The 14,121-nt window shown below is 30.0% G+C and overlaps 2 protein-coding genes across 2 annotated transcripts; one reads left to right on the top strand and one right to left on the bottom strand.

Moving 5' to 3' along the window:
* Positions 1-2,750: 2,750 nt before the first annotated feature.
* Positions 2,751-5,125, top strand: LOC108341920 (nodulin-26). The gene is made up of 5 exons (XM_017579604.2): positions 2,751-3,023; positions 3,362-3,586; positions 4,082-4,279; positions 4,599-4,660; positions 4,753-5,125. The coding sequence occupies exons 1-5, from the start codon at positions 2,898-2,900 to the stop codon at positions 4,961-4,963; spliced, it is 822 nt and encodes a 273-aa protein (XP_017435093.1). The 5' UTR covers positions 2,751-2,897; the 3' UTR covers positions 4,964-5,125.
* Positions 5,126-11,333: 6,208 nt separating this feature from the next.
* LOC108341112 (seipin-2) lies at positions 11,334-13,959 on the bottom strand. The gene is made up of 2 exons (XM_017578751.2): positions 12,812-13,959; positions 11,334-11,970 (listed from the first exon to the last, which is right to left on the bottom strand). Exons 1-2 carry the CDS (start codon positions 13,850-13,852, stop codon positions 11,485-11,487), a joined length of 1,527 nt encoding a protein of 508 aa, XP_017434240.2. The 5' UTR covers positions 13,853-13,959; the 3' UTR covers positions 11,334-11,484.
* Between the last annotated feature and the right edge of the window lie 162 nt (positions 13,960-14,121).

The raw sequence follows: 14,121 nt of genomic DNA, 5'->3' as shown, positions 1-14,121 counted from the left end.
TTGATTTTAGACATATTTTTTTATTAACCGTTCTAAAATTTGAAATAATTATCTTAGATAATATACAATAAAATAAACAAAGTTCTGTTTTGGTTCTTAAATTTTTTATTTTATATATTTACAATTTTGCCAGATTGTTTAAGATTAATCTTATTTATACATCATTTCTATACAAAAATAGAAGAATAATAAGAACATAAAAGAGGGAAAAAGATAAGTATTGTTACGAAGAAAATATAAAAATTATTGTAAAAGTTTGTGATATTTGCTCCTTTCGTGGAGTGATATGTTCAGACCAAACATTATATATACTTAAAAGTATTTTGTAATATAAAAGAGATATACGAGTTTATCGATATAAAATTTCTTTTAGAAAAGTTCCTTTTTCTAAAAGTTGTTCAACACTGCATGATTCACATTATAACTTTTACACTGCAAATCTATCTTTTATCCGTTATCGTAAGAAGAGTTTTCATTGGCACGTGCGTTGCATGAAGTTCGGCCATCAAATTTGACGTATTCCTTTAACAACAACTACATCTAGAGTTTGCCCACATCATGTGCAGATATTAAATGAATTCAGCATGTCATTTAGAAATTCTTTAGTTACCATGCTATACCAATATAACATAATTCTGACCCATCATTTTCAGTCAATCTGTTACTTTGATAAAAAAGTATAAATAAATAAAAATACGAAATAATTATATACAGTCCAACCAATTTAATTACGGATATAAAGGGGAAGGTTATTAATACGAAGGTATCTACACTAACTAACCCATTAACTACGGACGTATGTAGGGACGTATCTATTCATCGTTCCTATACTTCTTTAGCATTGCAATTCCTCCATAGGAGAAATAAAGAATACAAAAGTTCAAAGACTCATTTAAATATCAATAATTTCAAGTAAAAGCCAAATAAAAAGTTGTTTATAAATATAATGCTAGAAAGCAAATTTAACATAGAAATGAAGTCAACTTTATATATCACAATTAATGACTATGAAAACCTGTAGAAATAATTTTAGATTTAACTCAATTGTATAAAATCTACTTAGAATTTAACCATATATATTTTTAACGTCCAAAGATTAGGAAAGTTACCTGAATAACGTCTTAACCAAGAGCATGCATACACTTATACGGAATACAAGACAATTTGGCTTAAAGCTGTAACAACGCGCATTCTTCATAGATCTTTTCAGAAAAGCCGGTTCATAAGTTAAAGCGGCCCTCTTTATGAGTATATATTTAGAAAACCATATTTTTCATACGTATTGATTAATGCACGTCATGATGTCTATTTTAGTTTATTAATTTTAAAGTAAAGGTCACCTTTTACTTTATTTTTTTAAACATTGTTCAATCTTTTATTTACGTGGACAGAATAGAGAAATTTTATTTATTTTAAGAAAAGAATTCTATTTAGAAAAGTAGCTTTTAAATTGATCACTGTAAAGTTAACAATTTTAATTCTACAATAATTCATTTTTGAGTGACCAATGTAACCCTAGACTCATTCAACGTTCTAATTCATGCATATTATATTTATTTTATTCTTTAGAATTAAAATTTTGAGCCTTATATGTCATGAGGAATTAAAATTACTTTTTTTAATCTTTAAAAGAATAATGTTAAAAGATATTATATAAACGTTAAAAATGAGAAAACTATGTATTATTTACATTAGATATGTTAACATGGCATGTAGTAAGTCACCTGGTTACTTAACGAAGACTTTGATATTCTCTTGTTTAAATGCATTTCATTTTCTCTCATTAATAAAATACACTAGAATTTTGTTACTTTGTACTGGCTCAGTTCTGACTTCTGTTGACGTAGAGTTTTGTCACTACGGTAACTTTTATGAGTGAACGCAGCAGTTAAAGATTGATATATATTATATAGACTTCAACATGTTAACAACTTTTTTATAGTAGTTTTTTTTTTATAATGACTACATGTAATTATTTTATTAGCTTATTTAAATTTATTTTTAAAAAAAATATTTAAAATGAACTAACTACCTGTTACGTGTGTATTGTTAAAATGTTGTAAAGAAATTATTAAAAAAACATTTTCAATATTTCATATATTATTTTATTATTACAAGAAAGTAATTTATCATCGTGTAAATGTAAATGAAAATTAAATAAAAATCTAGAAGAGAAATTTTCAGAATAGCATGTGTAGGGCAACCATGAAAAACAAAAAGAAGGTAAAATTAGAATTCCAATATACGGCGTCGTGATTGTACCAAAACTAAAGTTGTAATTGAACTAAAATTAGAGCTGTTCTGATTCACGTGATCTTATCCAGTTTTAACCAGGAATCAAAATTATTGAAACGGTAGATTAGTTTGATTAGGTTTAAATTTTTGCTTGCTCAATCCTTTTTCTGGTTTAAACGGTCGACAAAACAGGAACATATAGACCCAAATAAACAAAAAAAAAGGTTAAATCTGATCCAAAATTAATGGAAAGTGCCATAGCCATTGATGTCCCAGTCTGCATTTCCGGTGGGTAGTTGGAAAAGCTTTCAATGCTTTACTCAGACCCCAGCTCAGAAGCCGTAACTGTCATACTTTTTCATTAACACGCCCTACGTAAGATAATAAAATTACGATATACAATAAGGTAGAACAATATATTCGGTGAGAAATCAGAATTTTAAAAGACGTATGTACCGAGGAAATACATTAAAAGTGGTTGTTTTGGTCAAACCTCTCGTGGAAAAAATGGTATAAGTTTAGTCTTTGAATCCCAGGCTTTTTGGTGCCCATAAATTGGAGTTGGCTGCTTCTCTTCTCCATCACTTTTTGGCCTATGAGGCAAAGCTAGTTTATCACCAATACACCCTTTTCGTTCTTTCTCTTAGCTTTATCCAAAGACCATGTCGGTGGTGGCTGATAATTCCGCAAACGGTGGAAACCACCAGGTTGTTTTAAATGTGAACGGCGAAACCCCCAAAAAGTGTGATCCCTCGACCAACCAAGACTGTGTTCCCCTCTTGCAGAAGGTGTTTATCCCTCCTAATCCTTTCTTTTCCATTCAATTTACCACAAACAACCCATATGGATTTCTCTATCTAATTCTCACTACAAAGTATTAGTCACTGAATGTAGTGACGAAAATTGCCTTTTTTTTTTTGACAAATTTCTTAAAATTTACATGTAAATTACTTCCCGACTAAAGTTTTTTTTCTGTAGTAATTATAGGATGGCGTTTCACTTTTTTATTTTTCTTTAACTGGCTGGTTTTAGAAACCCTGAAGCTTACTGGATTCAAAACATTTGGAATAAATATGTTGAGCTGGACATTGATTATGATTTGGTTGCATGTGTTTAATAAGTACAGTTGGTGGCAGAGGTGGTGGGAACGTACTTTTTGATATTTGCAGGGTGTGCTTCGGTGGTGGTGAACCTTGACAAGGACAGAGTGATAACACAACCAGGGATTTCAATTGTTTGGGGACTCACTGTTATGGTTTTGGTTTACTCTGTTGGTCATATATCTGGTGCTCATTTCAACCCTGCTGTAACCATTGCTCATGCTTCCACCAGAAGGTTCCCACTGAAGCAGGTGACGCACTCTTTTCTCTTGGCTAATATATTTTACCAACATTTGGTCAGTTAAATTGTTTTATTTTCATTAGATTCTGTGTATCAATTTAGAATATTGATCGATTATTTACTTTTAAGTGTGTGCAGTCAAACGGTGATGAAAATGGTCTAAAAATAACTGTCACTCAGATTAATTTCCCAGGAAAAAAAAAGATACCAGCACCAAAATTTAAGAAATATGAAAGAAATAGCACGTTAAGATTCATGAAGCGATTTTATTTTCTAAAAGTAGTGAACAAAATTAGAGGAAAGACTTATAAATATGCAATAAACTGAAAAAACAAACTACGAATATTCAACGCGCTGCCTTATGGAGACAACTTTCGCCAGAACAGTTTCATCGGCATTTATGCTTGGTTAATAACTAAGCATACTTCATTTCCAAACAAAAACACATATAATGGTCTCAGTTTGTCTCTAATTACTGAATTTTCTTCTGTTTTATGTGTTGTAGGTACCGGCTTATGTGATAGCTCAGGTGGTTGGATCCACACTTGCCAGCGGAACTCTGAGACTTCTATTCAATGGCAAGAATGACCATTTCACAGGAACACTCCCCGCTGGTTCTGACTTACAATCTTTTGTGATCGAATTCATAATCACTTTTTATCTCATGTTTGTCATTTCTGGAGTTGCCACCGATAACAGAGCGGTAATTTATCCTGCTTTTCTTAAAAATAAAATAATTCTTGTCTTTTTACTTGTTTGGTGATGGTTGTCGTTTATTTGTGCCGAACATTTTGAATTTAGCAAATAGCGGTGGAATTCGCATATCTTGCCAAATTCTTTGGCCCTTCCTCGTATAAACGGTTACTTAAATTGACTAACTGCAAAATCATTTGGAATAGGTTGAGTCACAGTTTACATCCTAATACACATGCAATGCGTATCAAAATCAGCATTTGAATATTCTTGAGCCAACATTTCATAGCTTTTGTCGATTGAAATTAACTTTATCTAAAATGGTGCAGATTGGTGAGTTGGCAGGGCTTGCAGTTGGATCGACGGTACTGCTAAATGTGATGTTTGCCGGGTATTGTATTAACTTATCTTCAAACCTAATTGATTTTAACACAGTATTAACAGGCCAATCACATGGAAATGAGTTGTGAGATTTATGAACAGGCCAATCACAGGGGCATCGATGAATCCAGCAAGAAGCTTAGGGCCAGCAATTGTGCACAATGAGTACAGAGGAATATGGATATATCTGGTGTCAACAACTCTTGGAGCTGTGGCGGGTGCATGGGCCTACAATTTCATCAGATACACTAACAAGCCAGTGCGTGAAATCACCCAGAGTGCCTCTTTCCTCAAAGGTGATCAAGCCGACTGATTCAACACCAAATGCAAGCATTTTCCCCGGGATTAGGGTTAAAATGCGAGGAAGAATCACTGATTTAGTGCCAAATAATTCTGTAATATACCTAGAGGATATCAAAAGATTCTGCTTGTCTACGCATCCACCAATAGTCATATTTTTGGATAAATCTTGCAACATATGTTTTACGATAATCTATAGTTAGAAGACAACAAATCGTGACACACAAGATTAGCGGGAGATAAGGGAAAAATTAATAAATAATAAAAAAAATTATTCTAATTCCAATATTGATACGATGAATCATCGTACCTTTAAAATAATATTGATTTTGAAATTTTATGTAGGTTTAATACATAATTTGGTCCCCTTAAAAACACAACGGTGTAAATGTCATCGTGGCATCTCATAAGCACGTGGCACAAGTTAATAGGTGAACTTAAATGATTTTTTAATTTTAAAAAAAAAGTCTCTACATTTGGTGGTGGCGCGTGATATGTTGGAGAGGACGGCTGCCGGCGAGGATGGCGGTGACGGCGTTGGATGGTGCGGTGGCTAGGGTTTCTTAGAGAGAAATTAGGGTTTGTTTAGAGATGGTGATGATGACTAGGGTTGGGCAAAATAAACTAATCCATACTTAACTATAGTTAACTGTACTATATAATACTAAAAAATAGTAATCCATTTTTACTAAAAACTTAAATATATTGTTTTATAGTTTAATTTTTAAAACTGAATTGTTTACAATTTTAGTTCAGTTAACTGTAGGAGAACTAGAACTGTATCCCTTTCTCTTTTCCAATTATTTCTGAAACTGTGACTTTGCCTGCTTTTCTATCCCTTTCTCCTTTCCAATTATTTCTGAAATTGGGACCCTGCCCTGGCTGGATGCGGCGTTGCCCACCATGTTTTTTTTTTCTTCAGTTGGAAGAAGCTAAATCCTATTTAAAACGCAGTTGACTAACATTGGTGATTAGCCACCAGATTAATTGAATCAGTCTTGTATCAGTCTTCACCTCTGCGATAATTGTATCCAGTGACAGAGGAACTGAAACATAGCATATTAAGCATGGGCATCATATGTTTTACACACACTGATAGAAAAACAATCAAATAGTAGTTAGCAGTTGGGTGAGGTTAACTGATTTATATTTTTCTAGACAGAAATATAAACAAAGCATTAATCAAAGTACACTTAACCTTAAACTTTTGTTCCTTATAGTACCTGAACCATACATATATAAACTGCATTTGTTGCGTCGTCACCCCTACATGATCAACTAACAGATTTAATATAATCTCTCTTTATTCAACCATCCAATCTCTGCTTTCCTTCCTACCGAAAGCCAAAGGAAGAATGAGGTTTTGTTGTTGCATCCCCTTGTTCTGTTGTGCCTCTGATTAATTTCTCTCAGTATCAAACAATTAGAACCGAAGAACAAGTAAGAGGAAATTCAACAATTTCTGAAATCTGGGATATGTTCTATTGGGTCAGTGATCCACTCTCTCCAGTGTCTCTTAAATAATAAAAAATGAAAAACTTATCTTATGAAAGAAGAAAAATGTGTTATAGTTAACTGAATTGTTTTGTAGTTAACTGAACTAAAAAATAGTTTAGTTCAGTTTTTTTGAACTATTTTTTAGTTCAGTTTTTTTAAACTATTTTATAGTTAATTGTAATAGATTTATAGTGCAGTGCAAATAGTGCAGTTTGTCCACCCCTAATGATGACGTGACATTTGCACCATTATGTTTTTAATGACGTGAGCGGAAAGGACCGAATTGAACATTTTTTAACGAAATATAAGGTCTTACCGAACTTTTTTTATAAGATATGATTACTTTGAACCAAACCCCTAAAAATAAGGACCAAATGATGTATTAAACCTTTTATGTATTACTGATTTGATCTTAAAATTTTTTCAAAAGAAAAAAATATTTAAATAATATATCGATTTTCTAAACAATGTGAAGCTATTAAACATGTTAAAAATGAAATAATTAAGTATTAACGTTTTTACAATAAACATATTTTACACTTTCATAGCAAATTATAAGCAAATATATGAATGCGGCGCCTTATGTAACTGAAACCACAGTTCAATTTATTTTCATGGTATTGAATAATTTACTGAAGCAATTATATATTACAACAGTTTAATAACTGACATGAATGAAATACAATATGCACGAACACCGAATATGTGTTTTGGTCGTCATAGGAGAAGATTTTGGTTGCTGTGGTTTATTTCAAAGTTAAGTAGAATTGGTTTATAAAATAAATTTTGAAAAGTTAAAAACGAATTTACTTATGAATTTATATTGAAATTTTTAATTTATAAAAATATGAAAAACGATCTATAAATGTCAAAATAGATCATGAACTTAATGGCGTAATATTTTACTACAAATACATATGTGCTAGATGATATGTTATTTAACATAAAATAGAATAAAAATAAATCAGATAAAAAAGTATCACTCTAACTATCTTTTCTATCTTGCACTATTTAATAGTATATAGACTCCCACATTTTCATTGTTTCGTCATCTTTATCCCACCTCCAAAAATTAACAATTTAAAAAAAATACTTAACATATATATACTATTATTTTTTATTAAAAATGTAAAAATTTATTTTTTTATATCATCATTTTATTTTTATAAATATATTAAATAAATTTAAATATGTGTAATACCTTTATTATTATTATTATTTTTTAGAAAAATGGAATCTGAAGGTTGAATGAGATATGATTACTTGGTTGACTCTTTCTTCAAAGGCAGTATCACATTTCATTAATATAATCTTATCATGGAATGATGATTCAAAGAAGTTTATTAGGCGGGAAACCACTAAAATGGCTTTGATCATTGCTCGACCAAAGAAAAGATATAAACATTACTTACATTTCATTATTAATTAATACAATTTAATCAAATATCATATTATAAAATAAGCTTGAGCTTAATTTATTTTTATAAAACTAAAATGTAAAATTAGGTTAAATCAATTTTATATATGATCCACATTTAAAAATTCTAATACATTGTATCGACGAATTATATTATCCCATCTATTACAATTAGTTGAATGAATGATTGTTGAAGTTATTTTCAATTTTGTTATAATTAAGAGAGGTTTGATTAGTGACTTAATATTACAAGATAAGACTTTTTTATTTGGAGATTCATGTTGTTAACTTTACTATGTTGTCTTAATTTTACCAATAATTATGAATTAAAGTTATTTCTTAGATGTCATGTATTGCATGTTTTCTTTTGTGTGGGTTATAAATATATATATATATATATATATATATATATATATATATATATATATATATATATATGACGGTTGTAACTTGAAGAAGAATGTGAAGTATTTAATGGAAACATTGACTAAAAATTTTTGACCAGGAGTTGATGATAAAAGAAGAAATTGAACGATAAAGTGTTTATCTACAATCGGCAAGAATGGATAAGATTAGATATGAATAAAATCTTCGATTTATTTTATTTCAGAACCCGTGATAAACATATGCCTCTTTTTTTGTTACTGGAAAAGGAAAAAGAGCCTGAAAAAAGAAATAAATTCTGTCTTTAAAACTGAATTATTCTCCAGGCTAAATTAAAAACCAGACATATATCCAAAAGCATAATACTCATCTAAAACTAATTATTTTATAAGATATTCATATTTGAACATCGATAATATTTTCATCGTTCTGTTTTAATTAATTTAAACTAGCTGGTAAATGGTGATTATTTTACTGTAATAAGCAAATGGTTGTCTTCCTCTATTATACTTACTGGTTTAGTGAAATTAATATTTATTAATTCTAACATTTTTACAGTAATATATTTAACAGTTTAAAAATCCGAGGATGTTTACGGAAAAGGCACCGAATTAATGTACCCTTAAATTAAAACTTATAATTTTTAATATAATAAATTAATACTTTTAAACGATGAATATAAAGCACACACATATTACAAGTATTTAACAGGTAGTGATTAATTCTCAACTTATTATTTCTATGAATATAAATTCTGTTCAAAATATATGTATTTTATAATCGTTCATTTATTTTTTAAATAAGTGGATAAAGGTATGTTGTGGGTTGTAACCTGCAAGTTAATTTGACCTATTTATTACATGTTTGAACCGGGTTAAATTTGAAAAAAATGTAAATTTTTTATGTAGGCTAGTTTTTAACCCGACTTACTTAAAACTCGACTCATCTGGATTAAACCCGTGGTGAGCCAGACTTACCAATTCATCTAATTTAATTTAATTATTTATTATTTTGTGTTTCAATATTATTGGGTTTGTTTTTGGATTACGCAGATTGGATGATATTTTTATTATTATTTTGAATTGTCTTTGGAGTTTAACATCATTTTAGAGTGAAATTTATTTAAATTTGAATTAAAAAAATTATAATTTTTTTTTTATTTTAAAAAAACTTATAATTAAGTGAACTAACCCGTTTAATCCACCAACCTGTAATGAACTAGGCCGAATCAAGGCGGATTATCCGTTTTGACAGCTCTAGATACGAGGATTAGTTTTATCCTTTTTGTGGAGGGGAGACTATAAAATTTTGGGATGACTATAGAGTAAAGTTTGGGCCGTTAGGAAAAATTAAATAAACTAAGGGTGTTTCATCCTACACTTACAACATTTTATCATCCACCTTCAAAAATTACATTTTTAACCTTTTAACATTCCTGTACCTCCAACTTTTTCCAAAACTTTCATTTTTAATTTTAGTAAATATTTTTTCATTTTCTTCTCTTTACTAAAAGCACTCTTCACTATCTTAATAATAATTTAATTTAATTTAAAATTTAAATATTTTATTAATATAATTTTATTTTTTAATAATTATTAAAATATGATTTATATTATAATAATAGTTATATTAAAAACATAAAAATAATATTAATAATAATAAAAAATAAATAATAATAATAATAAATTTAATTTAATATATTCAAATATATTAAATTATATTAAAATAAATTAAATAATTATTAAATTTTAAATAAAAACCAAATTTTAAAAACTTGTTTAAAATCCGTAAAATATGTTAACACTTTTGATTTTTATTTAAAATTTAATAAATATTGAATTTAAATAAAAATTATAATATCATTTATTATATTTATATTTTAATAATTATTAAAATATGATTTATATTTTTATAATAATTTTATTAAAAAATTAAAATAATAATAATAATTAAAATAAGAATAATAATAATGAAAATAAAAATTATATTTAAAATTACATTAAATATATTTAAATATATTAAATTAAATTAAAATATTAAATTAAAATTAATAATTATAAAAATTTAACAAAAACCAAATTTTGAAAAATTTGTTAATCGGCTAATCGGATATAGACATCCGATAAATTATCTTACGGATATCATATCTGATGAATAATTATTTTTAAAATTTTATTTTTTATTTTTATTTTAATAATTATTTAGTTTAATTTAATATTTTAATATAATTTAAATGTATTTAAATATTTTATTTAATATAACTTTATTTGATATTAGGTTGTTTTTAAAATTTTATTTTTATTTAAATTTTAATAATTATTTAATATAATTTAAAATATTTAAATATATTAAATAATAATTTTATTATTATTTTTATATTAATTATTTTATTTTTATATTTTTAATATAACTATTATTATAATATAAATTATGTTTTAATAATTATTAAAATATAAAATTATATTAAATAATATTTGAATTTTAAATTTAATTATTATTAAGATAGTCCAAAGTATTTTTAATAAGAAAAAGAAAAAAATAAAAAAATATTTATTAAAGTTAAAATTTAAATTTTTGAAAAAGTTAGAGATGTAAAATAAGGATAAAGATGAGATATTAGAAGGTTAAAAATGAAATTTTTGAAAATACATGATGAGATGTTGGAGGTGTAGGATGAAACATTCATAAAATAGTCATAAAAATAAATATGAGAGGTCCAAATAGTAAATCAGGGATTTTCCTTTCATTTTCTCAAAACAATTGACTCTTTCATTCTCCATCAAATATTTGTTTTCTAACTCTTTCTTCCTTTTATCCAAGTACTAACCTAAATTCCCTTCTCCATTCCTTTGTGAATTTCAACCTAAATGAGTCTGTAAAAACATTAATTTAGAGTATAGTATTGGGTAAGCTTTTCTTAATTAGTTTAACATCTAATTAGTATTGAATCGATGCAGAAATAGTCCAACAAAGGTGTTTTATTAATTCGTTTGTCACAAATCCTAGTATAGATATATTTTCTTCAGGTTAGCTAAAAATATTCCCCTTCTGATGTGTTGACATAAATTACATTTTGTACATGACGTGCTCTGAAGCATTTGCGAAAGAAATTCAACAGAAAAAAAATAACAATTAGATGTTAGGACACTAAAACAAATTAATACATGCTAGGCTAACTTGTTAGACAAAAACTTTACTTCCATCACGGTTAATAATGACTGGAGAAAAAAGCAATCTCAATCTAGTGCCTGAGGACGGTTTAAGGTTGCAGGACGGCGAGCTGAATCCAGCCTTTGCCTTGTTTTCGGAATAATGATAGGCGTGCAACACACAAGAGCAAAGATTAACTCTGTGAAGAATGCCATCATCGCGATCCATATAAAAATGCTCATCTTCCAAAGCCAAATAATCCTCTTGAACAATGGAAGTTCCGATTCAACAATCAGAGATGCATCATATATTTCAGGAATGCCTGCACCTGGTTGATATTCTGCTCGTTGCTCAAGGGTCACTTTGAAACACGAAGTAGGTAGATCTCCTTCTTTGAAACCTCTCATCTTCACATTCAGAGTCTGAGTTTCGGATGTATAGCCAGTAACAAGAGGAACAATCTTTAGAAGAGTAGTGATTAGGCGGATAAGCTGACTTCTGAATCTTAACATACAAGGTTGACTTGAGCTTGCAATAGCTTTACCATTAGGCAATAGGAAATCTACCCTGATCTATAGAACAATAGAAATTAATGAAGAAACACAAAAGCTAGCTGCAGGAAACTATAAACTACCACATCTGTAATCACACATCATCATCAACCAAGATGCTTGACGAAATCATAATCAACGGTCATGGAACAAGTACAACAAATTCTATTCTTTGTCTAATATATGTAACAATTATTTTAGAACACCTACGCCACACTGATAGTAACCACAAACTGAACAGAAATAACGTGCCAGAAACCACATAACCCAAAAGCTTGAACTTACGAAGTCCTATTAAATTATTTTTGGGTGTCTAACAAATCTTACCACCGGGTTGCTTCGAAAGTACAACACTAATGACCACAATGACCCAATTAATATATTCCCAGAGAGGTCTACATTACATCATTGTAGTGTATAATGTTTCATTACAGAATCAATATATTCCCTTCAAGTTAATAAACAAAAACCAACATCTTTCCTTCCAGTTAATAAACAAAAATCCACACGGATAAATGCCAAAATTAATCGGTGAATAACCACTTCAAATATCCCAAAAACAAATACTGCAGTGTATAAATAAGTTCATTTTAACCAACTAAAAAACATTCAATCTATTTTACTTTATTATTTTCTTTTCCCGTAAGGTCTTACAAATAATTTTATCTAAACCAACCCTTAATATAAATGTAAAAGACTTTAATCTCTAGGTCCAGAAGTCGTAACACCAAGCTAGCAACGGAGCATAGTTTGATATCTGTAATCTCAAATTGCGGTGAGTGGACTGGTACCACCATAAATCAGTTCGCACTCTGAATTTAAATTCGATGAAGATTTTGAACAAGTGAAATTAGATAAGCACCTGAAAGATCCCAAGGTTTCTGTTGTATCCTGACTCTGGCACTCTTAACTCAACAGTGAGTTGCACCTTGTGCTTAGAAGGTATAAACCGTTCACCCACCCACTTCCGATCATCATCCTTATCCTCGGAACCTATACCACCAATAACACCGGCACACGACATTATCGGCACATATGCGACAGGACTATGCTTGCTATAATCAAAGTTCAAAACCTCCCTCATCTGAATCGGCTTCTCCACCAAATACTTCATCAACAACATACTAAACACAAACGACGAAACCAGAAGACCAAACAAAACGCAACCAACATAGACTGAGCACAAAACCCCCCACCCCCACCGCAAAGCCACGCTCCAAACCGATTCGTTCTCCTTGAACCATCTACTGACATAAGGCCTAATGCACCGAAACAAACCACACCACCCTCTGTTCAAAATCCCTACAAGGAAAACCTTGCCCCTCTTCGTTGTCCCCAAAGGATCCATGAAAAACATGCATGAATAAAACACGAACAACAGCGGGTAAGTTATGAACATGAACATTAACTTAATCTGAAACCCTAATAAGTTAATCGCCAACCCCGCGGGGAGGTCGAGGAAACTCGAAGACGAGTCACCTTGTCGCGGCGCCGAGTCAACGGAGTCGACAGCTGAATCATCGTTCGCAGCTGAAGTTACGGTGGAGCCCTCGTTGTTCTCCTCCGTCGAGGCATTAACTTGTTGCGGGTCATCCAAATCGGGTTTCTCCGTATTCTCGTCTTTCTTGAGATTTCGATGCCACCTGCGGTGTTGGAAACTTCTCCAATTGCCATTCACTAAATCGCTCTCCAAGCTAGATCCTGAAGATTGAGTATCCGCAAAACCGCGACTAACTGGCCGGCGCCGGATTGTGGCAGCCGGATAGTATGACTTAGGTTCGGGTGCAGGATCCGGAAGCCTGGAAGCCGAATCGGAAGGCTCCGGCGAGCCCTCGGCGGGAAAATGTTGAAACGCATCTACGAAAACGTCGCCGTCGTGATGGATCGAATTTGGCCGGTCCATTCAGATTCTGAACCTCTGTTAAGGTAGGAGATTTTGTCCCATCATTATACATTTGGTATGTAAAAATAAAAGTCAGAAACATATTCAAATGCTTCATAATAATTTAAGCTAGCAAATAACCTATATATTTCAGAGACATGAACGAGAATAATATTTAAGAGGAGCTAAAATAAAACAACAAAAACTAAGTGAAAAATTATATTTATCCTATCCATAAATAATGTAAACTTTTTTTTTCACTCTCCGGTAAGACTATTGAGAATATTTTT

The sequence above is a fragment of the Vigna angularis genome, chromosome 6 (assembly GCF_016808095.1).
Source record: "Vigna angularis cultivar LongXiaoDou No.4 chromosome 6, ASM1680809v1, whole genome shotgun sequence".
In the NCBI taxonomy this organism is placed as follows: domain Eukaryota; kingdom Viridiplantae; phylum Streptophyta; class Magnoliopsida; order Fabales; family Fabaceae; genus Vigna; species Vigna angularis.
Note: the sequence above shows the minus strand (reverse complement) of the source record. Positions and strands in the feature narration are given on the sequence as shown.

Excerpts from the sequence above, each read along its gene's own strand:
- LOC108341920 (XM_017579604.2), top strand. The coding sequence starts at position 2,898 with ATGTCGGTGGTGGCTGATAATTCCGCAAACGGTGGAAACCACCAGGTT. Across the intron at positions 4,280-4,598 it reads TTGCCACCGATAACAGAGCG|ATTGGTGAGTTGGCAGGGCT; the intron begins GTAATTTATCCT and ends AAAATGGTGCAG. Across the intron at positions 4,661-4,752 it reads CTAAATGTGATGTTTGCCGG|GCCAATCACAGGGGCATCGA; the intron begins GTATTGTATTAA and ends ATTTATGAACAG.
- LOC108341112 (XM_017578751.2), bottom strand. The coding sequence starts at position 13,852 with ATGGACCGGCCAAATTCGATCCATCACGACGGCGACGTTTTCGTAGAT. Across the intron at positions 11,971-12,811 it reads GAAACCTTGGGATCTTTCAG|ATCAGGGTAGATTTCCTATT; the intron begins GTGCTTATCTAA and ends ATTGTTCTATAG.